Genomic DNA, 23,470 nt, shown 5'->3' on the forward strand with positions numbered 1-23,470 from the left:
AGCTGCAAGGAATGACAGCCAACAACCTGGAAGAGTTTGGACGTGATTCTCCCCACAGTGTATCCAATGAGAACCTTGTCTGGCTGACACCTTGATTTCAGTCCTCTCAGACCCTGTGCAGAGGACCTGCCTGGACCCATGACCTGCAGAACATGTGCAATAATAAATGGGTGTTGTTTGAAGCCACTAAGTTTGTGGTCATTTGTTATGCAGCAATAGAAAACTAGTAAAAGCAAAGGCAGATAACACTAAAATCATTTCACCAATAAGGAGACTGGCTCAGAAAGACGAACTGATTTGCTTAATTTTATTCTGGACTGAGATTGGTGCCTTGGATCCTCATTTATACTCCAGCATTCTTCCCCCAGTACTGTAACGCTCCAACTGATGAGAATGACTGGTAGCTTTTCTTTCCCTCTGCCCACCAACAAGACAGAAATTGAAAGCATAATATATTATCTTCTTCCAAATACAGCTCAACACAGAGTAAAGCAATGATTTTATTAATTCCCACTTCAGTTCTGTGGTATAAGGAAAATAGTAATCAATATCATATTAAGTGTCAAGTTGATAATATCTGAAAGGAATCTTGAACTGAACATCAGTCTTCATCACTAAACAAACAATATTCTGAATAGTTGAGATCGGGAAATGTGATCGGTAATTCTACCCACTTTTTATATTGTTTCTTTACCAGATTATTTTTGAAAACCACTACATAGTTCTTTATTTTGAGACAAGGCAAATCTAAGCCTTTGTGCACCATCATCGTTCCCCAAGTCTGGAAAACAAAAGAGAGAATGAGGGAAAAAATTAATGCACATTCAATTAAGAATTCCGTTTGGTCAAAGTAAAATTAAACCCACAGTAATTTACTTACTTGGCCACATTCTTTGCAGATTATCTCGCCATTTATTTGATAGTCGGCAAACTTGTTTTGCAGTGCTTTGTTTCCTCTCACAATATACAGTTTCCTAAAATTACCAAGGAGTCAGAATCACCCCTGAGAATTTGCAGAGGAACAATAACACAGCCCTTGGCTGCTGGACTCGCCGCTCAGCCCCGTGCGTGCTGCTCACACCCTGTTCCTTCTCTCCCTCCTTCTACCCAGGTCACCAGGCAGAGGCCCTCTTTTCACAGACACCTCTCAAGGGGTATGTTGCCTTTTGTGGCTTCTTTCAAGTTGGCTGATTATTTTAACCAGACTTAAGCTGTTCAAGAATTTGAGAACAAATACGAGCAGACACAAACTGATGTGCCTTGGATCAAAATGGCCTTGGGTTTTACAAGTCTCTCTTCCCGCCCCAGGTGATATATTTAAAAAATGGGCACTTGAAATAGGGATGTAATTTAGGGGCGAAGGAGGGGAAGTTCTGAAAAATAATGAATCTCATTTATACTATTTTGGAAGAACATTCATAATACAATGTGCTTCCTCCCTTATAAAGAAACTTAAAATTGAGTCTTCCTGGACTTACTTGAACTCTGGTGTCATATTGACATGGTGCATCCTCTCAATTACGTGGATATCTTTTCCAGAGCAGGCTGGAACACTGCAGTTCTTGCAGAGAAAACTTATTAAGGATGGGCTGCCTTTGAATTCCTTTGCAATACTTCTCCTGATTTTCATTTTCTTTTCCATTATACTTTGCAACTGTAATTCCAAAATCTGCATCAAGAAAAGAATATTCAATGCTTTTTTAAAAAATATAGTTTCACTGAAGTAAGTGCCTGGAATTCAGAGATCTTAGACAGTTGTGAAAGTATACCTTAGCCGACAGTCTAGAAATAAACATAATGAGGCAACAGCCCCCAAATAATTTAGCATAGAATCTTCTGTAATCAGGGAAATGTGGAATCTTCGGCTGTTCAAAACACAGCCTATTTGATTTTAGAAAAGTTCTATTGTGAGAAAGTCTTTGGCAATATTTAATTTAAAAACCCTCCCTCTATCTTCTTCCTCCATTAGTTTTAATTCTGTCTCATAAAATAAGTCTACTCTTTCTTCCACATGGAGTCTCTTTAAAGAACTAAACACTGTTACTTCGCCACCCTTAGTTGTCTGTTATCTGTGATAAGCCCCCAGTTTCTTCCATTTTTCTTCATACATTATAATTTCCAGGCCCTTTGCTATCTTAGTACATCTCCTCTTTATATATTTGTGGTAGAATCTACTAGTTTCCCACCAAGTAGCCACTCTTCCTAGGAACAGAACTGTAATTTTATTCTAGGTAGAACTCTGCTAGCTAGATGACTGCATTTCCAAGCCAGTGGCCTTTGAGCCATGAGAAGATACTGAGTGGAATTTCCAGAAAGGTTCCTTAAGTATCAGATAGCTGGCATTGCACTTTCGCCTTTTCCATCTTCCTCCTCCTTTCTTCTTAGTGTGAACATGTGGCAGTTTAAATTATAAAAGCCCTGATCTCGAGAATGGAAGCCAAATGATAAAAAGGCAGAGAAGAGGGAGAGAAGAATTTTGGCTTCCTCACGACATCATGGAGCTGTTGTATGGGTCTAGATTGCCCACCTTCGTTATATGAAAGAATAAATCCTTAAATTTTTATATTCTGGATTATGTGGCTAGTGGAGAAACTTACTGCATAACAGAGACAATACAGGTCGTTTATGAGACACAAAACTTGAGAGAGGGACTGGCCAGTTCTCAGACCTCCACAACTTCACAGTAGCAGAAAAACCTAGGTCTTAAATAATTTACCTCCAAACTAAACCTCTTGGAGATAACAAATTTATATTAAATTGCGGAGGAATCTATTGCTTTCCTTAAGACCGAAGGGAAGTTTTCAGTAAAATCATCATGCTGATGAACAGAGCTGAATGGCCCATTTCTTTGGCTCTCACCTCTGTGTTTCAGCCTTGATTTGAGGTAGCCAGATTTATCACAGAAAAGAGAACAAAACCTTGCAAGTGCACCTGCTGGATTACAGCACGGTTTAATCAGACAAGTACAAAGACTAATTTCCTATGTAAATTATAACAATATGATGGATTGAAGTATTCTGTTCCTTAAAAGTTTAATAAGGTTGTTCTTGCAGGATATCTATGGCTCAGTGAGCTGATTAAGAGGCGATCTGGGATAGGATCACATACATGTAGGCTATTAAGAAACACCTATTAGTGTGAGAGAAAGAAACAAAACCAAGGTCAGTGTTTGGATATGTAACCAGGACATCAGAGACTAAAAGAATAGCTCTAAAATAGTAAAGAATATAAGACAATTAGGGAGGGGAAAAAAAGAAAAGAAATCATAATAAATACATGGAGCCACAGCTATAATCAATCTAAGTCCAAATAAAACGTAATAACACAGCAAGAGTTGTCGGGGCAATGCCAGGGAAAGTGTTTAATATCTTCAACTTGCTCCTAGAAGTCTGATTTGGTTTAAGAAGCTTTTAGTTATGTATAAACTCTGTATATGACATGGAAAAATGACCTCACCTTACATGTGGTTGCCTGAATCGTTCATTAGTGGTTGCCTGGACATTGTCTTGAGAAGGATTTTTAAATCAGAAGAAAGGAGTGCTGTGAGCTGATAGCAAAGTCTGCTGGGGACTTGGAACAGAGCAGTGGTGGCATGTACCCCACATCATGGCCATCCCTGCTCTGAGTCTGCCTACCTGGAGTAGTTCTAGGATGGTAGGTCAATTAACCAAAGGAGACCTAAAAAGGCAGTTCATTCTAGGGAACCCAAAGGGGCTGTGTCTTGCTCTAGAGAGTAGCTGGGAAAGTGCGATGCATAAACTCCAGAAATGGTTCTAGAGTTTACACACAACAACTGGTCTTGAAACATCAGTCCTTGAAATCATCCCACTTGATTTATTCATTTAGGACTTTAAATGTAAAGCAAAAACTTTCCAGCGGTATTATATGGCCACAAATGTTTGATTTGACACCATAAAATGTTTGGTTTGCCTTATATTTAAAGGGGTTTTAAAATATAAATTCGTGTAGAAACCTGGCCAGGAAACCTTGGAGTTGGTTATAGCAATGCACACCAATTTGAAAGCATCCCTTTCGTGAAACTCTATTTAGGGGAAAGCCAATTCCAATGTTAAGAAACTAACATTCACACCCATATGCAAGGGTGTGAATTTTCTTCTAAATGGATTGTTTGCTATTATAGTAGTTACAGTCTTTAATTCAGTGGTATGGGGGATTTCCTGAAATATTGTAGAAATACATTCTTCCTTCACCGCATTCCTCTCACAACTCAAACGACTCTATGTTAGTAAACTGAGATGCAGCAAGATGACAAATTACGTATTTTCTTAACATTCAGGGCTAGCCTCAACGTCTCTCCCTCGAAGAGGCCTCTCCCAAACACCCAGCGTGAAGGGCCCACCTGGAGGCTTGTTCCACATTGTCCTATTCTAATTCTCCAGCACATCTCTCCATATGATGTATTTCTTGCTTTATTTCTGTTTGTTTCTCTTCCTTAAACCTCACTATGTACATACTAAAATATAAGTTCCATGCAGCAGGGGTCTATCTGCATGGTTTGCCAGTGTGTCCTCTATTTCTAGAATGCTGCCTGACACACAGCAGGTGTTTCACAAATATTTCTGGGATGAAAAAAACCACAAAAAACTGTGCCTGTACAATCAAATTAGACCAAACCAAAATTACCAGGTGGGGTTGAATAAGTGATGAGTGAGTTGCACTCATCTTTCTGGAGCAACGGCAGCCTAAATCTGTATGATCAAAGGTTATAGAATGGCTCCCTGACAATTTCTGCCCACCATGGATCTAGAGTCTTTGCATCTGAATCTGGACTTTGCATACCCCATCAAACTGGAATTTATAATCCAGCACAATGTCTGTCTGGAGACTTAGCTGCAGAGGTATCAATGGCAAACACACGCAGCCCCTGTAAAGTGAAAACTAAGTTCAGAGTTGGCCCGGGACAATACCTTATGCGCAAACTCCTCTTGTTTCATATTTTGAACACGGTCTATTGCTGTATACATCATTTTCTCTCGGAAATCATTAACTATCTCACGCTCAATAACTCCTGAGCCGCTCTGGGCAACCAGGACGTAGGTGCTCTCGTCAGCTCTGGCTCGACCACGGGCCTGGAGAACATAAAGAAATCAAGTGAATGAAGGGCTATGCCGTGGGAACTCACCTATGTTTGTCCTCAAATGACATTCATAGCTCAGTGTCTCAGTCTTAAATGAACCTTCCATTCTCAGTAAAATCAGTTATTATTCACGTTTTGTAAATTGGCTATTTGAAATTCCAAATGCACTTCGTGCAGAAACAACATTCTAAAGTGATGATGGCTGGATCCCCAGCAGCCCTTAAAGGCCTCAATTACACAAGACCATCCTGTCCAGCTTTTCTGTCCCCAAGGACCCCCTCGCAAACCCTGGGAATCATGTGATTTGGGCTGGGGGAGCCCCACTCCCCGTGCCTGACAGAAGGGATGAATGGGGGAGAAGCGGCACCTCTGACCTTGACACCAGGGCTGTGGAGCATGCCACTCTGTTCTGGCACCCTACCTTCAAGTTGAGCACATTTTTCCATGAAAACATGCTCAACGTGGTGATAAATGTCTATAATCTTTTAATTAAAGTAACAATATTTACGTACATTTTGAATAACAGAAAATGTAATGACCTTGCCCTGGAACCTCACTATCGAACTTAATATTATCCCCATGAAAAATGCATTCTGAGTAATAAGACACTGACTAACACATCAACTCCTAAAATACAATACTTAATTTGATGGCTGTCTGGTTATCTTAAGTCTTCCATGACTTGCTTTCCATTCAAGGATGCAATTTAAAGTATTAAAAAAAAAACAGCTAATTTTATAGGAATAATATTATCTCTATTCATCAGCACAATTCTCACACATACTCAACAAAAGGTAACAATTATATTGTTAACATAGTGTGGGCAAGAAATAAAGTGAAACTGAATGAAAACTGGGACATTTCACTAATTTTTTCTTTTTTGCATGTATATGTCGGCCTCCCTCAACATTTAATTATAAAAAATTTCAAACATAGGGAAAAGTTGAAAGAATAATAAAGGAAAATGCTAAAACAGTAGGGCTCCCTGAGGTTCAATGTGTTACTCTGTCAGACGTTTGCCCAACACTGCGCTTCAGATCCCGGGCCCAGCTGGGGCATCAAAGATGTCCTAGGAATGAGGACGCCTATTCTGACTCTTAGAGATGGGCCATGTGTCATGCTCCTAAAAAGTTTTAAGACACAGAAATAACAACCAAAGAAGAGTTGTTTAAAAATACAACAAGTATCTGGTTGTCAGATGAATTAAACAACAATATAAAGGCAGTACTACATGGCTCTTCAAGATTTCTCTTTTTTTTTTTTTTAAATTAAAGTATATTTGATATAAAACACTAATAGTTTCAGGTGTGCAACATAAAGATTCAATATTTGCATACATACTGATTTCTCTTTTAGTAGGAAAACATATTTTAAAGCTATGTGTGCTGTTTTACTAAAAGAAAACAAAACAAGAACATAAGATCAAAAATTGACATAGTTGAGGTATTTGAATGTACCTGGACCATGGCTATTTCATTAGTGACGAGACCATAACGGATAACGATGTTACACTCTTTAATATCCAGACCTTCCTCTGCCACCGTGGTAGCGATAAGCAGATTTATTTTCCCCGTGCGGAATTTACTAATGACTTCTTTTTGTTCATTCTGGAGAAACATTTTAATAAATTAAATGTAATGCAAAACACATCAAAATCTTCTAATTAGGAAAAGAAATATTAAATTGCAACTGGTCAGTGTAAATCCAAGGATTAGATCATACACGGATTTGCTACCATCTGTTTTTGGCACTGAACAAACACATGATGGGGAGACAACATTTGATTTCCAATCTGGGATTACCACCCAATAACAAAAATATTTCCATCCATCAGTCTGGAGGTGGGAAGGTCATCATTTATGCCAGCGAAATAAACTGATGGGTGACTTGCGAGGAAGAAAGGAGGTGGTGCTCTCAGCTGACAAGAGGAAACGGTGATGAGAAACTGAAGTGGGGTTTGCTTTTCACTGTGTTGACTTCAGAATCTTTTAATAGTCAGAGAATAAGATGTAGTGACACTTTTAAAGATAGTCGAATTTTGAGTTGCAGAGAAAACATACACTGTATACTGCATTTGGTCACTTTAAGAGTCATTTGAGAAAAAAAACAAACAAACATATGAAATAATCCTAGAAGAAACTGAAAACATTGGCTGCCTCCAGGGAGGAGAGTTGGAAGGCTGGAGGACAATGGGGAGCCCTGAACTTAATGATTTTGAAAGAGGCAAATATATTATCTGTTCAAAGGGATAATAAAATACAAATGAAATAACAGGTTATTAAAAACATAATTGAGACAGCTATATCTACATGGGAAAAAATCTGAATTCTGAAAGTTAATACAGGTAAAGAAATTAAACACATACTTTGGCCCTTGCATAGGAGGGACGCGTTAGCGTCTGGCGAAGCCAGCGTAGTTCTTCGTAACGGTTCTTAAAAAGCTGTTGGTCCAGAGGCCTTAGCTGCATATTCACACTATCTTTTGCCCCCATACATTAAACAGAGATGCACACGTCAGTCAGACAGGCTGTGTGTTCTCCTGACTCCTTCCCTTTCTTTTCAGAGCCAGATGTTACGTCATGTGTCTTTATTTGACACCTATCTGCTGCAGAATTCTGCAGAAAGCTCCCTTCCTCATATTCTCGGATAATTTCTGCTTCTTGTGCTCAGGCCCACTGATAAAGACCTACCAGTCCTTGGATACTAGCAGATGCTGTGCCTTATTTCAAAGGAGTAACTTTAATTACGAGAACTTCAGACACAGTGTCAGACCCTCAAATCACATCAAGTCGATGCCTAGCTCCTCTCCCAATGGGTAAGTTCAACTCAGTGCCTAAGGTGATGAGGATGTGGGGAGTGACCAAGGGGGTGTGCTCTATATTTTGGCATGCAGCCACCAGGTCTGAAATGGATAAGGAGCAAAAAGTAGCTTGAATGCCTACTTTCCATTTTTACTCCACCTCTTTTCAAAGAGGAGTTGAGGCCACATAAAAGCAAAGTCATAACACTAAGGCTAATATAATAGAAACTAAAAAACAGGACTAGAAGTGAAAGAGTACAGACGTATTACTTATAAGGATTGACACAGAGGCTGAGAGAATGAACTTCAGTTTTGCCTGTGAGTTTCCAGGAAGCTAGGGCAAAAAGGGAAACATGTTAAGTATACTGACTCTCATCATAAAGAAGAAAGCAAACTCCTTCCCCAAGGAAAACAGTGCTTTCTCTGGCATAAATTTTAGAGGCAACTGTAATGTGAGAACATGTACAGAATGTATCGAGAGTCATGGTAGGCAATTTCAAGAACTATGTCTTTTCAGCAAACATTAAAACAGATTTAATTTGCTCCATTGGACTAAATGATGAAGCCCATAAGAGAATTAAAGTGTTCTCTTGTCCAGCAAGACTCAAGGTCAATGTGACTTCAGAAGAACATTTTACCCTAAACCGTCCTTGTTTCACCCATGCTTTTAACGTCTATGAATGCTTTTCTTCTCTCCCAAGGTTTTTTGTTTGTTTGTTTGTTTTTACTGTGCATATAAGTAGTACAATGAATTGAAAACAAAACAAAACAAAATCTTTAAAGCAAAAGAAAACCTCTCATGGTCCCAGATCTCTAACACATCAAATGTCTTAATTTTCCCAAGCTCCCTTACAGATCTCATACTATGCAAACATATTTTACATAGTTCTGATTATAAGCACACATTTCTGTGGGAATTTTATTTTTCCACTTGATGTTATATTGCAATCATTTTCCCATTTTGTTATTTAGCTTAAATGTCAATCATTTTTGCAAAGGAAATTCAATTTAGAAAGTTCCTTCAAGTATGTGAAACAAAATGACTTCTAGAACAATGCTTAGCCTATTAAATACCACAGATTAGATTGCTATTAAACTCATATTTTCTTTCAAGAACAAGTGTTTCATTCCATAAAATTATCTGTGGGTTGGTGAAAGGACTGATGAAAAAAAGACTACAACTATCCCTTTTGGGAAAAGAAAGAACAGCGTAAGAAAAAAATTCCAAAATAATTTTCACACCTGTGTCATGGGCTTGAACTCGCTGCTGTGTCCAGCTCCAATCAGATAGTGGGCTTTGACTCCTACTTCTGCAAATTTTTCATTCTCAGTAATCCACTGGGAAAGGGCATATGCACTCTGTCGTGTTTTGGTGAAAATTATTCCTCGTGCTGATTCCTCAGTCCTTGTATATTGTTCCATTATGGTGTTTCTTAACTTGGTCAGCTTTTCATTTTCATGGTCTGGGTTTTCAGCCAGCTTTTTCAACATTTTCTTGTTTTCTTTAAGAAATAATTCACTTAAATTAGTAAAATGCGTGAATAATTACACTGGAAGATTTTATATAATGATGTACTAAGATATTCAACTACAGTTAATCTTGTGCCATATCTAATAATCAGGCTAGTTTTAAAAAAGAATGATTGTGATCATACAGCTTATGACTAGTCTGATCACATCAATTAGAAATAGCCCCAATATGAATGGGACTTCTTTCAAAATGAAAGACTATTTTAAGAGGGTCTTTTGGAGCACTCTTGAGAAGGAGTGGGCTCATCCCAAAGAGGTGGTGATGCATGAGACCATGCAAAAATGTTACACTGATTCTTACCCCAAAATAAAGTCATGAGAAATCGATCTGTATCATCCAGTTTCAAAGGTTTCTTTTCATCATCCTCATCTTCATCACCACCGTCACTACTCTCATCACTGTCATCTTCTAGGACTGCAAACTTCTTTTCTTTCTCATCACTGTAGAAAGCTTCAAGGTGATTGTAGGCATCAATCATTCGAATTGTATCATTAATTTGTAGGGCCTCATTGTACTTTCTCAAATGTTCTGCACAAACACGATCTTTGCGATTTCCTTCTCTTGCAGCTATGAAAGAATATATTGTGTACAGTGAAGCGATGATAGAACACCACCCCCTGGCCCACCAAACTGTGCTGTGGACTTGAATATGTTTATAATGGTGACTTGAAAATAGGCTTCACCTTGTTTCTGAAACGAGTAAATCAAGGATCAAAATGTGCCATGAGCACTATAAGAAAGCAAGTTTTCTGACTCCTCGACTTGCTACTCGTGTTCTGTGTCAGCGAGAACACGCACTTGATTCATGCTGACTCAGAAGAATGGCATGACAAACATATTAATTGAGTTTCTGTTTGGAGATAGAGAAGTTAATATTTATCTTAATATTTTAAATATACAATAAGTGAAAGACTGGAGATAAAGAGAAAACAGACGAATTGGTGCCTCTTTCCTTAGTAAGGAATGAGAACGTGTTTATCCTTGTCCTACTTAGAACACAGAAATTCCATTTGCTATTCCATTTGCTTTCAGTTTGCTTGGGATTACGTGATACACCATCTGGAATCCTGGCATAAATGTGGGATAAATTGTTAGGTCAAAACCCAAATTACCTTTTTTTTCCATTTGAATGAGCCATTGTTCATAGGGTTGAGTTCCAAAATCTGACATTGGACAAATTTGGCAAAATGCTTGAATGTTTGTCATTATTTCTAGAAGTTTATCTTTAAATGGGTCCTAAAAGTAAATTATACACTTATTCTTACATGTTTATATTGTTAAATGAGTAACAGTATTTGTTAAAATAATTTCTGTGTTGTAATAAATTTGATTCAGAATCTATCTAGACAAAGTAACAAGCTCATCTCTGATCATGTCTTTGTACACGGACTTTTTACTCAGCTTCTCTTTCACCTCTGCCCTCCACCCTCAAGCCACACCAACACCATGTATCCCTGCTGGAATTTCATTTTAAAAGTCTGACAAATTAAAATTAATGAATAATATATACACTTTGATTGATAATAGTAACCTTAAAAACATACATTAAAGTAATGCCCCAATTATTTAGAAAGCCTGTAATCTCATTTAAGAAACATTCCTTTTTTAGAAGAATTGGTTATAGTATAATTTCTACCAAAATAAAGAGTTAAAAGGCAGAGTTTTGAAAAAAGCCAGACACAGAAGAGTGCATACTATAGGATTTCATTTACATAAAGTTCAAGATCAGTCAAACCCCTTTTTGGTGTTAGAAGTCATGACAGCAGTTCTCCTAGAGGGGTGAGTGACTGGAGGGGAGAGTGGGAGGTGTTGGGGGTTGTGGCAATGATCTGGATTTTGTTTATACAGGTGTGTTCAGTTTAGGAAAGTTCAACCATCTGTACACTTAGGAATTGGTACTTTTCAGTACATGGGTTATGCTTCAATAAAAAGTATACCAAAAGTTAATTAAGTTTAAAAGTAAGATGGCGAATTCTTTTAATATATCCTGAGGATATTGTGGATTTTTAAAATGATTATGAGTAGAAACATGTATTTTAACTTATCAAATAAAACTGAATTAAGTAACAAAAAGTGAAGAAAAATAAAGTACATTCAAATGGGCTAGTTCAGCTGGAATAGACAGTACTCCTTTTGAGAATTTCCCCCCACCCCAAAATTGATCTATGGAGATTGGTTACTAATATTGGTTTAGTGCCTACTACATTTCAAACACAATATTATCTATTAAGTACAGTTCATATCCAACATCTTTATGAGGTAGATTTTCAAAGATTACACCCATTATCAAGTACATACAGCTAAAATGTATCATGCCTGGTATATTTTACAAGAGACATTATTGACATAAGGTACTGGTCACAATGTCTAAACTGACCCTTAGTTGGATTTTATAATCCATGAAAATGTTCATCACGAAAACACCATTAAAGTAAATATTCACTTCTTTACCATGAGGATTTCCCTAATAAAGTAAACATGCCAATTAGGTAGGAGTCTCATTATCATTGTCAACTACGATCTGGTAGCAGAAAAATGGCTTTGTTCAATGTCAGAAAACCAATTCTGGAATTCACTAAGAAAGTAAAAAGAACAAAACAAGCCATGGTTGTCCCTCTAGTTTGGCCATACAACCCTCCCCTCCCTCACCCATCATGGCTTCTATGTAGTCAACCAATCAGTGGGCTACTCTTCACATAACACAGAGAGCTAAAAGAAGGATTGAAGAGAGAACTCACAGCAGGGCTTTTCTTCCCAATATCAATAAAGAAGAATAAAACTATAATTCTTTGCTAAAAATTTGAAATAATATATTTCAGATGGTCAGTATAAAATAATCTTTGCATCTTTCAATCAAATAAACATAAAATTTCAAGCACATACTTCTCTGGTGTCATCTGCAATTACAAACTTTTTGCATGGTTCCTTTATTTGGTCTTTAAGTTGATTAATATTTTCTTTCACGGTTTTAATGGAAACTGCATCAAGATTGGCACATATCTGGAAAAAAAGATATTTTTCAATATTCAAATAATTACTTTGCCCTTTCAATTGATTCAATGAGGAATTCTTTCTCATGTAAGAAATAGATAGCATGATTTGCTAAATATAGCATTTTAGTATTACTTTACTGTGGATCTGATTAACTAATAACATTTATCCTGAGAGAATAAAAAGGAACTTCTAAATCAAGTTGGTGGAAAATTTCAGGAAAAAATGTATTTATTTTCATTCCTTAAATTCCATTTTCCAGCTGGAAAAATGGCTGTGGAGAGAGTGCATCAAATTGCAGAGGCTGGTTATGAGATAATCGTATTACATGAGGCATTTTAAAGGCCATCCTGACATCCAAGTGTCTTATTACTACTTTCTTCTATGCATAAAAGAGGACAGTGCAACGCTAGGAGCAGCCGAAGCGCACGTGCCTGGATTTGGATTGGAGTTAGTCCTTAATCCTAGCAACAAGTTATACCTTGGAGCCAATAATTGTGCCTCCGTCTACTCTATGATATTTACTGACTTCAACTTTAAGTCCCTTCAAAGTAAGGGACTTAAAACACAAATTCAACTGCCTCAGGTGCCAGCATATCTTGTGAGTTACTCTGAAATCATTTGATGCTTGAGGTCAACAAAAGCACTTTTTGTGTTGTTACCATTTTGGGTGAGGGGACAATGCTGACAAGAAATACATTTTTAATTTAAGATTCTCCTATCGTGATTTTCTCATTAATTTGAATTACCCCAAATCTGAGGATCACACAGAACAAAAAAGGGCACAGAAGAAAACACGCAACTTTGAAACTCATGGAGTATGTATGAAAATTAGAAACTTTCACAGTTTATGCATATTTCTATATCAAATAGATCACTAAGTTTAGCAACAGGGGTAGATATTTAAAAGAAAGTATTTCATTTGTCCCAATTTTTCCCGAGTTATGTTTGCTCTCCTTAATTTCTGTGCTACTGTTCTGTGTCATTGTTGTTCATTAGCGCATATAGATTTCACTTAACTGATGATCATAAACTTTCTTTCATTCACTCCGTGATTCTTGGACTTCATCTTCCCCAAGAAGCACTGGCATTTGCTCTAACTTTGGCTCTTTGGGTTATGCATAAAGTTAACGACTTACTTTTAAAATGTGTTCTTCGGCTTTGGCTTGCTTTCTGGCCCCTCCAACACCTGGTGACGCTGTTAGCCCCAGTATCTGAGGTAAGGGAATCACTGGTTTGTCTTCTTTTTCAAGTTTCTTGTTTTTCAATTTCTGTTTCAAATAATGCCTCATGATGTTATTATAGACTGCTTCTTTGTTGGTGTGATGGCATTCATCAATGATGATGAGGGAAAAGTCTTAAAAGAAAATCATCATAGTTTATTTGGCCATACTGGCAATGTACAGTGAAAAAAGTCCCTTTAAGCAAGTAAATGGAGCTGCCATGCGGGTGTCTTTTCTTGGGCAGAAGACTGGCAGGAGCGTCCTTCACTTTTTAAGGGGAAATGCAACTATCCTAGCCACCTGTAAATATGGAAGTTTATATATTCTAATCATGAAACTGTCCCGGTTAGATATCATCCCCATTTAACAAATGAGTTTCTTAAAGTTTATAGACCTGAAAAGTGTTATGGGATGGAATTTAAACCATGACTTATTCCCCAAAACTCTCAGGATTATACTTTGTTCTTTAATAAAATACTTACTTTTAGGTTTGTGAATTTTATTTTTATTCTAGCAAATGAAAACACTATTTAAAGAGGAATAATTTTACCTTTTTTAACATTGCATTTAATTATTATGATTATATATACTTCTTTCCCTTCCTCCTTCCTACCTTTTCTTCCCATCCCCCACAAAATAGAAAGGACTGTATTTATTCTATGGAGAAGAAGGCTTATCTGACAGGATGTATTAGCATACAAAAAGAACTTGTCAAAACTTAGAAATAAAAGTAAATGGAAAGTCCAGGAAGTGTTTGATTTAATAATATTCTTGTACAGAATAAAATGGTTTTATTAAAAACTTGCAACTTTTTGTTTGCTTCCTCAAAGAAGGCTTTTAATAAAAATTTAAGCAATAGAAAACAGTTTAAACCAAAATTAATTTTTAAATCAATATTTCAAAATTATTTAATTAACACAACCTCTGTTACTACCATTCATATTACTACTAATTCTTTTTCCAGAAAGAAACATTTCAACCAACCTGACAACTGCACACCAGCATCTTCTCCTTCTTCTGAGTTTAAAAGCGCGTTTTCAAGGATTTGAGCTGTACTGATAATAACATCACAAGATTTGACAACTTTTGGAAATGATATTTTCAATTGGGTATCACCACTTAATCCAATAACATGATACCATTTCTTCAAAAATGGTTCAAACTCCTTGCGGAAGAGCTGTTCAACTAATGGTACCTTTAAAAATGCCAAAGTTAAAATGAGAGAGAGAGAGAGAGCATTGTCAGACAAAAGGAGTATTGATCAAAGGCCTACCAGGGGTCAAGCATTAACAGGGGTGTTTACATTATCAGTTGATTAAGCATAACAGCCTATCCATCATTCCATTCATTCATCTGTCAATAAACATTTATTGACTGTCCATTAGGTGTAGACATTGTGTCTGGGACACAAAGAAGTTTAAGATATGGTTGACAACTTTCAAGATCTCATTCTAGCTGAGCATAAGGACCAATACTAAACAAAACAAAACAGATTATCACAACACAATGTGATAATCACCCATGAAAACACATAGAAAGTGACAGTAAAAGGGAAGAAGCAACTGACTGCTCAAAAGAAGGGTTTAGAAGGAATTTTAATCTTGTAAACCATGGGTCAGTGAAGAGATAAATTGAAACTAAGGCTGAATTTGTAGAACAGGGTCAGCTATAAAGGGCTATGAACACCAAGCAAAGTATTTTAAATTTAGTATAACCGTCCACAGGACTCTTGTGAGTTGTGTTGTGGAGTAGATTTATTCCTCTGTTTGTCTGGGGATCAGGCCAGAGGCACCCTGCCTGAAGACCTGGAGGGAACAGAGAACCAAAAGTGAGGGGTGAGACATTGCCTAGGAGAATGGATGGAGGTGAAGGGATGGACAGCTGGACTAGCTTTGGTGGCTGAGAGGAAACAACAGCAAACAGTCTTGGCAAAAGAAGCGAAAACTCTTTTGGAGGTGTTGCCGAGCGAGAGTGCGTTGGCACTGAGATGACTCTACCTGATTGGTGATTCATGGTATCTTCACATTGGCCAAGAGGTGAAAATGTAAATCTTCATGAAGACCCTGACCTGCAAGACCATCACCCTGGGGGTGAAATCCAGCAATATCATGGAGAATACAAATGAAGGCTAAGATCCAGAATAAAGAAGGCATTCCCCCTTGGCCAGCAGAGGCTCATCTTCACAGGCAAGCGGCTGGAAGATGGCCTCACTCTTTCTGACTACAACCTCCAGAAAGAGTTGCCCCCACACCTAGTCCTCTGAGGGGTGCTGTCAGTTCTTGTCTTGCATTCACAACGCCCAGTGATGGCATTATGCTGCACTCTAGTCATCTGCCCCAATTTATGCTCAGAAATTACCAGCTTTGGTAATAGCTCCACCTGTTCAAAGTGGTAATAAAAGTTTTGTTGCATGGTAGGAAAGAAAAAGAGCTGACTCTCAGTATGTTGTAGTGTCTGCTGAAGGTGGCTGGGTTGACATCACCAGCCATTCAGGGTAGCTCCTGTATTAGGGGAAAGGAAAAACCAGGCCATCTTGAAGATTATATTTTAGAAGAATTTATATAATGGAAGCCCAGGTGTGCACAGTGTGGCGAATAGAGAGTTGGCAGGAAGGAAGGAATAGTTTCAGGGACAAACATCAAGGAATGTGCATTATATACCTCATAATGTTAATTACCTGATAATGTGATCAGTGGTTATCTTTCCACTAAAAGGTATGTGCTATGCTTTTTTTTTTTTTTTAACTTGAGGTGAGCTTCACTTATGTGAAAAATAAGGACTGGCTGACCCTCCTTGCTAGAGAACAATGCATGAAGAACACTGCTGTGTATTATTATTTAGTAGAAATGGTAAAGGCTTCTAAGAGTGAATGTGGAGGGAAGAAGAGGTTAAATGGAATCTAGGGATTTAAAATCAATAACCAAGTTTGGTGAGTAAAACATAACACAGGGTAGAAAGAATAGAAAGAGAAACCTTCAGTTAGTGGGGTTTTTTCCCCCAAAGTGAAGTCTCTGTCTACCTGCCAAAAAACTAATTGAGAGATTTTGCAAATACAGACTCTGAGCCCCATCCTAGAACTACTGAATCTAGGGACTGACCATCTCTGGGGACAGAGTCTTGAAGCTCGAGCTTTTATGAAGTTTCCATTATGATATTAAAGTCTTTTCAAAATTTGAGAACCATAGCTCTTCTCTTTCTTCCACAAAGTCATTTCTGCTTCAGTGTTTCACAACCAATTTTTCCATTCTATCTATACAAGAGAGAGGAAATAATCGAAGAAGGAAGTCAGCAAAAAAGATTCTGAGGAAGAGAAGGAAAATGAAACTCAGGGGAAAGAGACAGCATGCCCCAGGGGAAAGGGAGCTCTGGAAACAAGGCCATCTTGAAACATTCCAGCTTCTTGCTTGCTATGTGACCTTGGACAAGTTACTTAATGATCTCAATGTCCACATTAATAAAGTCAAGAAAATATTAACTTGTGGTGGTGGAATTGTTAAAAACATAAAGTGAAATAGAGGTTGACATATTGCCAGTACTTGGAAAACTTCCCTGATATGTCACCTTCCTTTTATTCTAGCAGGAAACCTCAGCTCTGCCGCTTATTGGCTGCATGTTCCTGATGGGCCAATTAAAACCTCAGAAACTAAGTTTCCCATTGGTAAAATGGAAAATATACGGAAATATAGTTACTTCAAAGAGTAGCCATGTGGTTTCAATGAGATAACGTAAAGTGCAATACAATATTCATTATTATATTATTAATACATACTTCTTATTTCCTAGACTGTAGATTTTTTTGTGGACAGGATCTGCATTTGATTTGTCTTTAAATAACCACATGCTGCCAAATTACTGAAGAATATCTATACTAGAGTGACATAGAAACCTGAGATTCTGGCCATAAAGGTGATTCAAGACCTTCTAAAGAAGTAGCATCTTCTGGACTATACAACAAAAAGATGTCACAGGAGGTAGCAGGTGTTGGAAATCCTGATACTCCCTTTGGGTGGCGATGACTTCCTACTGAAGGACACAGGGAGAGCCAGATGCAAGTCTGACACGGCTAATTGAGAGGTGTGTGGTCCTCTTGGAGCCTTTTCCTGAGATGTGACAGAGCGCCTGCCAAGACTAATCAAACCCAACTGCTACCCACTTCTGCTGAATCATACGGGGCTGCATTACAGTGCCTGAAGGAACCTGGGATTTATCTCTCGTGATGTTGAAGCCCTAGATAGGAAATAGAAAGTCTGGGAACACAGGTGGTGTTTTCATTTCTCCCTGCATTTGAAGGCAATAACTTTGGAAAGGATGGAGTGAGGGGGATGAAAGTAAATGGTGTTAGGGAACAGGATTTCTCCTTCCTAGATCAAGGGTTATAACACCTGGACATTGGGCCAAATACAGAATACAGGCTATATTGACCTACTGGGTCAGAGATTTCCTGACTCAATCAAACAGAATTAAAGCCAAATTTACTTTAAAATTCAAAGAAATGGGATAATAAAATAAATAATTATGACATAAATGTAAGACGTAGTGAAGGGATTTCTGGAAATTCTTAGGGGAAAACAACAGGGATGAGGATCAGGAATGAGACACACATCCTTAAATGTCTACACAGCAATGCAGGGAATGTGAGTAATTAATGTGGACAATTTAGCATTTAAACATGGCTGCAAATGTGGGTTTGTAAGAATCACCTAGATCCAATGGGATGAAAGATTCTCGACTACAACCAGCACTAAGAGGATAAGGAGTTATTATAAAAAGGAAGGTGCATTAGATGCATACAAAAACATGGAACCTGAAAAGATCAATCAACATGGATGATTTGAGGAAATAAACCAAAGTATTGCATTTAGGCTCAAAAATTAACTGCACAGAGATAACTTGAGAGATCTGGCTTAACAGATTTTCAAATGAAAAGGAGCTAAGGCTTCTTGAGTTATGGAAAGCTCCAGAGGAATCTGTGGGTGCCAGCACTGGTGACAAAGGAAACCCACTCATGGCCCAAGTGTCACATCTTATCTTTCCCACACTCTGCACTAAGACTACATCTACAGTATTTTGTCCAAACCTGGATGCTGTGTTTTAACAGGGTCTTAGATAATGTTTGGAAAAGTATGAACTCTCAGATGATGAAAGGTCTGGAAGTCTTGTTATATGAGGAACACATAAAGGAAATGGAAATATTTATCCCAGAAAAATCACTTTGGAGTCACATGATGCTTGCTGCTGTCTCTCTGTGAAGGGCTGTCATAAGGCAGAAGAATTAAGACTTAACTTACTCTTTGTAAGAGGAAAGAACTCTAACCATGAGTGTGGATTCCAGAGAAACAGATTCTGATGAATACAGGCAGGGCTTTCCAACAGTGTCCGTTGTTCAAAGAATGAATTGAGCTGTCTTATTAGAAAGGGGACCTCCTTGATACCAGAAGTTACTCAGCAGAGGTGAGACAACCACTCGGCAATGAATGAAAACTGGATCTTGAAGTTCTCTTTCAACTCTAACAGTCTATGATGCTATGACCTGATCAGGGAAGTAAAGGAAGTTGATCAATCAAAAATAACTTCTAGGTTTTGAGGCTACATGCTTTTGAGGAGATGATATAACCAACAGAGAGACAGATAAGTCAAGGAGAAGAGCCTTTAGGAGAGCAGATGGTAGGAATGAGTTTAAGGAAATGGCAGAATGTTCAAATGGTATTAAGAGTATCAGCTTAAGTGGTTTCCAATCCAGTTAATTTTGTTCTTTTCTCTGGACTTGCCACTTAAGACCTTGCTCACTGGTTAAGAAATTCCACTTCCTTAGTTATAAAGGTGAAGAGGAAGGGATGGAAGAAAGAATTAATATTTGCTAAGTCACTCTGAGGCTTTAGCTAGATTATCTCATTTAAACTTTTGATTGCTGTATAGGGCAGTATTATTTTATTTATTTTACAGATGAGGAAACTAAAATGAGGTTAGTAAGTGATCTAAGATCAAATTACTGGTGGGTAGAGATAGTATTCACACCTAGATTTCTTTTATTCCAAAAGATAATAACCTTAATAAAGGAAATACATGAAAAGCTATGAAAAAATTGTAATATATTACTATTAGCACACACACAAAACTGTTCTAACAGTGGACACAAGTACAAAGGCACAGTCTTTAGGTTTAGCAGGTACATACAAAGTGCATCTGGAGCTACATGACAGAGACCAGCAAGATCATGGATTCTGAGTATGCTTCTTTAGTACTGAAAGCAGGTTGCAACTAAAACTTTCAGTATAATAGAAATAAAAATATATATAAGAAAGTTACATAGTCTACTACTCTATTTTCTATAAAGGAACAGATGAGAACCTAAGTAATGGGAAAAAAAAAGACTGTTTCTGGTCATGGAAAAGTGTACTCAATTTTACTCCATAAAGCAGTAAAGATTAATAACTCCCATTTACAAATTTACAAATTAATAAACTCTGATTTATCTGAATAAAGCTCAACTAACTAGATTTCATTGAAAATAAAGAAGGCATATCTGTTTATGAAGATAGGCTTCAAATATCCTAAGATATGAATATTAAAGAAAACCTCAGTTGCACTGAATGATATATATTTATATATATATAATATGTGAAAATTATTTATCTGTTTAACTTGATATAAATTATTTATCTATTTAACTTGATATAAATCAGCCAAATATTCACTTAATTTTCTCTTTATTCTCAAATCAAATGCTATATATTCTGAATAAAGAGTTCTTGTGACTTTTGACTAAGGGTCAATGGTTAAAGATACTCTAGAACACAATGTTCCATCCTAGATTCCAGTGATATTTTGAGGTCATTTATGTTCACATGCAATGATAGCTTAAATTAGTGCCAGTCCATCTTAATGGGTAAATCTGGGTAAATATACTCTTTATACATCTGTTACAACTATTTGGTTTAATGTTCTGGTTTAACTGAAAAAAAAAAAATCTATTTTAAAGGCTAATAACTTAGATATACATATAACTGGAAAAACAAAGATTTAAAATAACCTATTTTGACATTTTTCCTAATTAAACTAGATCTGTGCCATCCATTGTTACAAATGTCTCTATACAAGTGCTTCAGAAAATAATAAAATGGGAATAAATGCTCCACTATGTGCTGTTTGAATACCTTATTGACAAGGACTATAACTTTTCCAGGTTCTGACGCTTTTTTCTTCTTGTCCAAGTGATCCTTGGTGACGTAAACGGCCACTCTGGTTTTCCCACTCCCTGTAGGGAGGCATATGATGATATTCTTTCCCTCCAAGGCTGGCTGGGCCACTTCCAGTTGGTAAGGCCTGAGATGCAGCTCTGGCTCAGGGGATGCTCTTTCTGCCCCAGTCTCTTCATCTAAAGCAGGTTAAGAGGAAGAAAAATAAGCAACAAAAAAGTTAAGGCTAGGAAGCCTGAAACTGAACACAGGCCCCTTGTGGCTTAAATTCCCTTTCATGTGTGGTCCAAACCAGCCCATTTCCTATTTACTGTACCAAATGAGTGTCAGCTCTGCATTTGCAGGATATAACCCAAGTTGTAAGTGGCCAACGGGATGAGGGTGGACAGGGAATAAATTAACAGGATGGAAGATGGGGAGGGGGCAACGCGCAGGAATCTTTTCACAGCGCGGGCAAAGCCAAGGGGAAATGACAGAAAAGGCCGTGGTGCAGGGTTGGCAGTTTACGGTTAATGCAGCCGACTCGCCACGTCTTTGCGGAGCGGTTCCACACCACTTGTTTCTCTTAGCCCTTCCACCCCCAAGTCCAGAGCAGCTGAGAAAGTAAGAATTATGCTCTGTGGTCCCCTCACTTTTTATTGCAAAGAAATATTATAGCCGATGCTACTTTCCTTCATTTGAAAAACTTGACCTGACAAACCCAACACCAAAAAGCATATCTATCTGTCTGTCTGTCTCTTTATCTATCTCAAATATCTAAAAATGTCCACAAAATCCTGTTTTTCTCATTTAAGGCAACCAGATTAGACAGAAGTAATAGTTAGGGAAAAGGGGAAACTCTCCCGTGCCAGCCTTTAATCTGTAGGTTTGCATTGAAAAAGGAACAACAGTTTTGTTGGTTTAAATGGAATTGTGACTAATTTTGCCATTTAGTCTAATTGAATGTGATTTTTATCACTTCCTTATCCTTCCTTATGTATGTCTCCACGCATTCATAGTTCCCTGAAACTCAAATCACAGTATATTAAAAATATTTCCAATTAACATATATTTTGAAATTTAAAATAGTGATAAAATAATTACAAACATACATTACTTTTATAAACATTAGAATAAAATTATTATAACATATCTTGGTTTAAAAATATTTTGTTTAGAAGTGACTATATTTACCCATATTAGCCAGGGGAAAAAAGATCTAAAAATGTATAACTTATCATGTGGAATGCAGTAAAATAAATATTACATCAATTTAAAAGCCCATCTTATGCTTTATGTAATCACAAAAAAAATGAAATGACAGCACTTATCAGTATTTCATTACATATGAAGTAAGCGTTCTCTTATCAACGACTGCAATAAAACTAAACTAACATAATCCCATTAGCTTCAAAAAAGTTGCTGATTGTGCCATTTCAGCAACTGGAAGATTCTATTTAACTGGGTTTTAACTTGTTGTGATAGCACTATCTGATCAGGTAGGAAAATTCACACCAAATACCACTTAGTAAGAGTCACCTACTAGCCTGGCAGGAAATTTGCCTTCTTTATGGCTGAGTGAACACAGATGCAATACATATATGTTATCACTGGCTCATCTGCTGATTCATTTACTATGATTATCAGGAAAAACTCATTCAAGATCACCAGCATTTAAAAACACATATTGCCAAGTTTTCGTTCCATGCTTGTTTTGAACTCCATAGCAATTACAACAATTCATCTTGTATTATATTTATGCAAGATTCAAACTGGAGAAAGAATATCATTATTTCTCTGATAAGTGGCTTTCATAGATGATCAAAATCCTAATATTCCACTTATATTATGAACATTTTTCACCCAACTTTTCCAAAACAGCCAGAATATTTGCAAAGGAAGATGTATTTTAAATCGTGTTTAACACCAAGATCCAGGAACTTACTTTTGCTGAATTGCTATTTGATGTAGGAAATTAATTAAAAGATATTAGCAAGTTCTTCTTGTTTAATTTCACTGTAGGTATATTTTTTTGCATAGAGTTTTTAAAAGATAATAAAATTTGGCTCCCCTCATAAGAGTTGTATGTACTTTATTAATAATCATTTTTCCCTTTTTTTTGCTTATTAGTATATCCTTGGGTAAGAAAAATTAAAAAGAGAAACTTAGAGCAATTTTCTCTCTTTTATAGGAATTTAAAGTGAAATCGCATGAGTAAAACATCAATATCACTTATGCATATTAGATATTTGTTGTACTAATACATTTAAGAAGAGTTAAGACATTAAAAGGGCTATTGTTTATTTTAGATACAGTAGTTAGTATCACATATTGTATAGACAGGGAACTATATTCAATACCTTGTAATTGCCTCTAATGAAAAAGAGTATGAACAGGAATATATACGTATAACTGAATCACTATGCTGTATACCAGAAATTAACACAGTATTATAAACTGACTGTGCTTCAATTCAAAAAAAGGCCTATTGTGCTCAAAATTTAATTCTAGAATCAAATTCATGATGCTTACTGTTACTTATCTAGTCACGTACCACTAACTCATTCTGAAGTAAACATTTACTGGGTGTCTACTACATGCCAGGCACTCCCAAGAACGCAGTCCTTATTTTCAAGGGTTTCAGAGGCCAGGG

At 37.0% G+C, this 23,470-nt stretch overlaps 1 protein-coding gene across 1 annotated transcript in view; it reads right to left on the bottom strand.

Moving 5' to 3' along the window:
* Positions 1 to 293: 293 nt before the first annotated feature.
* IFIH1 (interferon induced with helicase C domain 1) overlaps positions 294 to 23,470 on the bottom strand; it is a 50,651-nt gene continuing 27,474 nt past the window's right edge. Inside the window, exons 5-16 of the mRNA XM_006190090.2 lie at positions 20,797 to 21,017; positions 14,627 to 14,837; positions 13,559 to 13,776; positions 12,312 to 12,428; positions 10,541 to 10,664; positions 9,729 to 9,995; positions 9,140 to 9,399; positions 6,556 to 6,705; positions 4,929 to 5,090; positions 1,479 to 1,669; positions 881 to 974; positions 294 to 781 (exon numbers count right to left, since the gene is read on the bottom strand). Coding sequence (XP_006190152.1) covers positions 602 to 781; positions 881 to 974; positions 1,479 to 1,669; positions 4,929 to 5,090; positions 6,556 to 6,705; positions 9,140 to 9,399; positions 9,729 to 9,995; positions 10,541 to 10,664; positions 12,312 to 12,428; positions 13,559 to 13,776; positions 14,627 to 14,837; positions 20,797 to 21,017 — 2,195 coding nt within the window. The 3' untranslated portion in view covers positions 294 to 601. The remainder of the gene's footprint in view (positions 782 to 880; positions 975 to 1,478; positions 1,670 to 4,928; positions 5,091 to 6,555; positions 6,706 to 9,139; positions 9,400 to 9,728; positions 9,996 to 10,540; positions 10,665 to 12,311; positions 12,429 to 13,558; positions 13,777 to 14,626; positions 14,838 to 20,796; positions 21,018 to 23,470) is intronic.

Source organism: Camelus ferus, chromosome 5, assembly GCF_009834535.1.
Source record: "Camelus ferus isolate YT-003-E chromosome 5, BCGSAC_Cfer_1.0, whole genome shotgun sequence".
Taxonomy (NCBI): Eukaryota; Metazoa; Chordata; class Mammalia; order Artiodactyla; family Camelidae; genus Camelus; species Camelus ferus.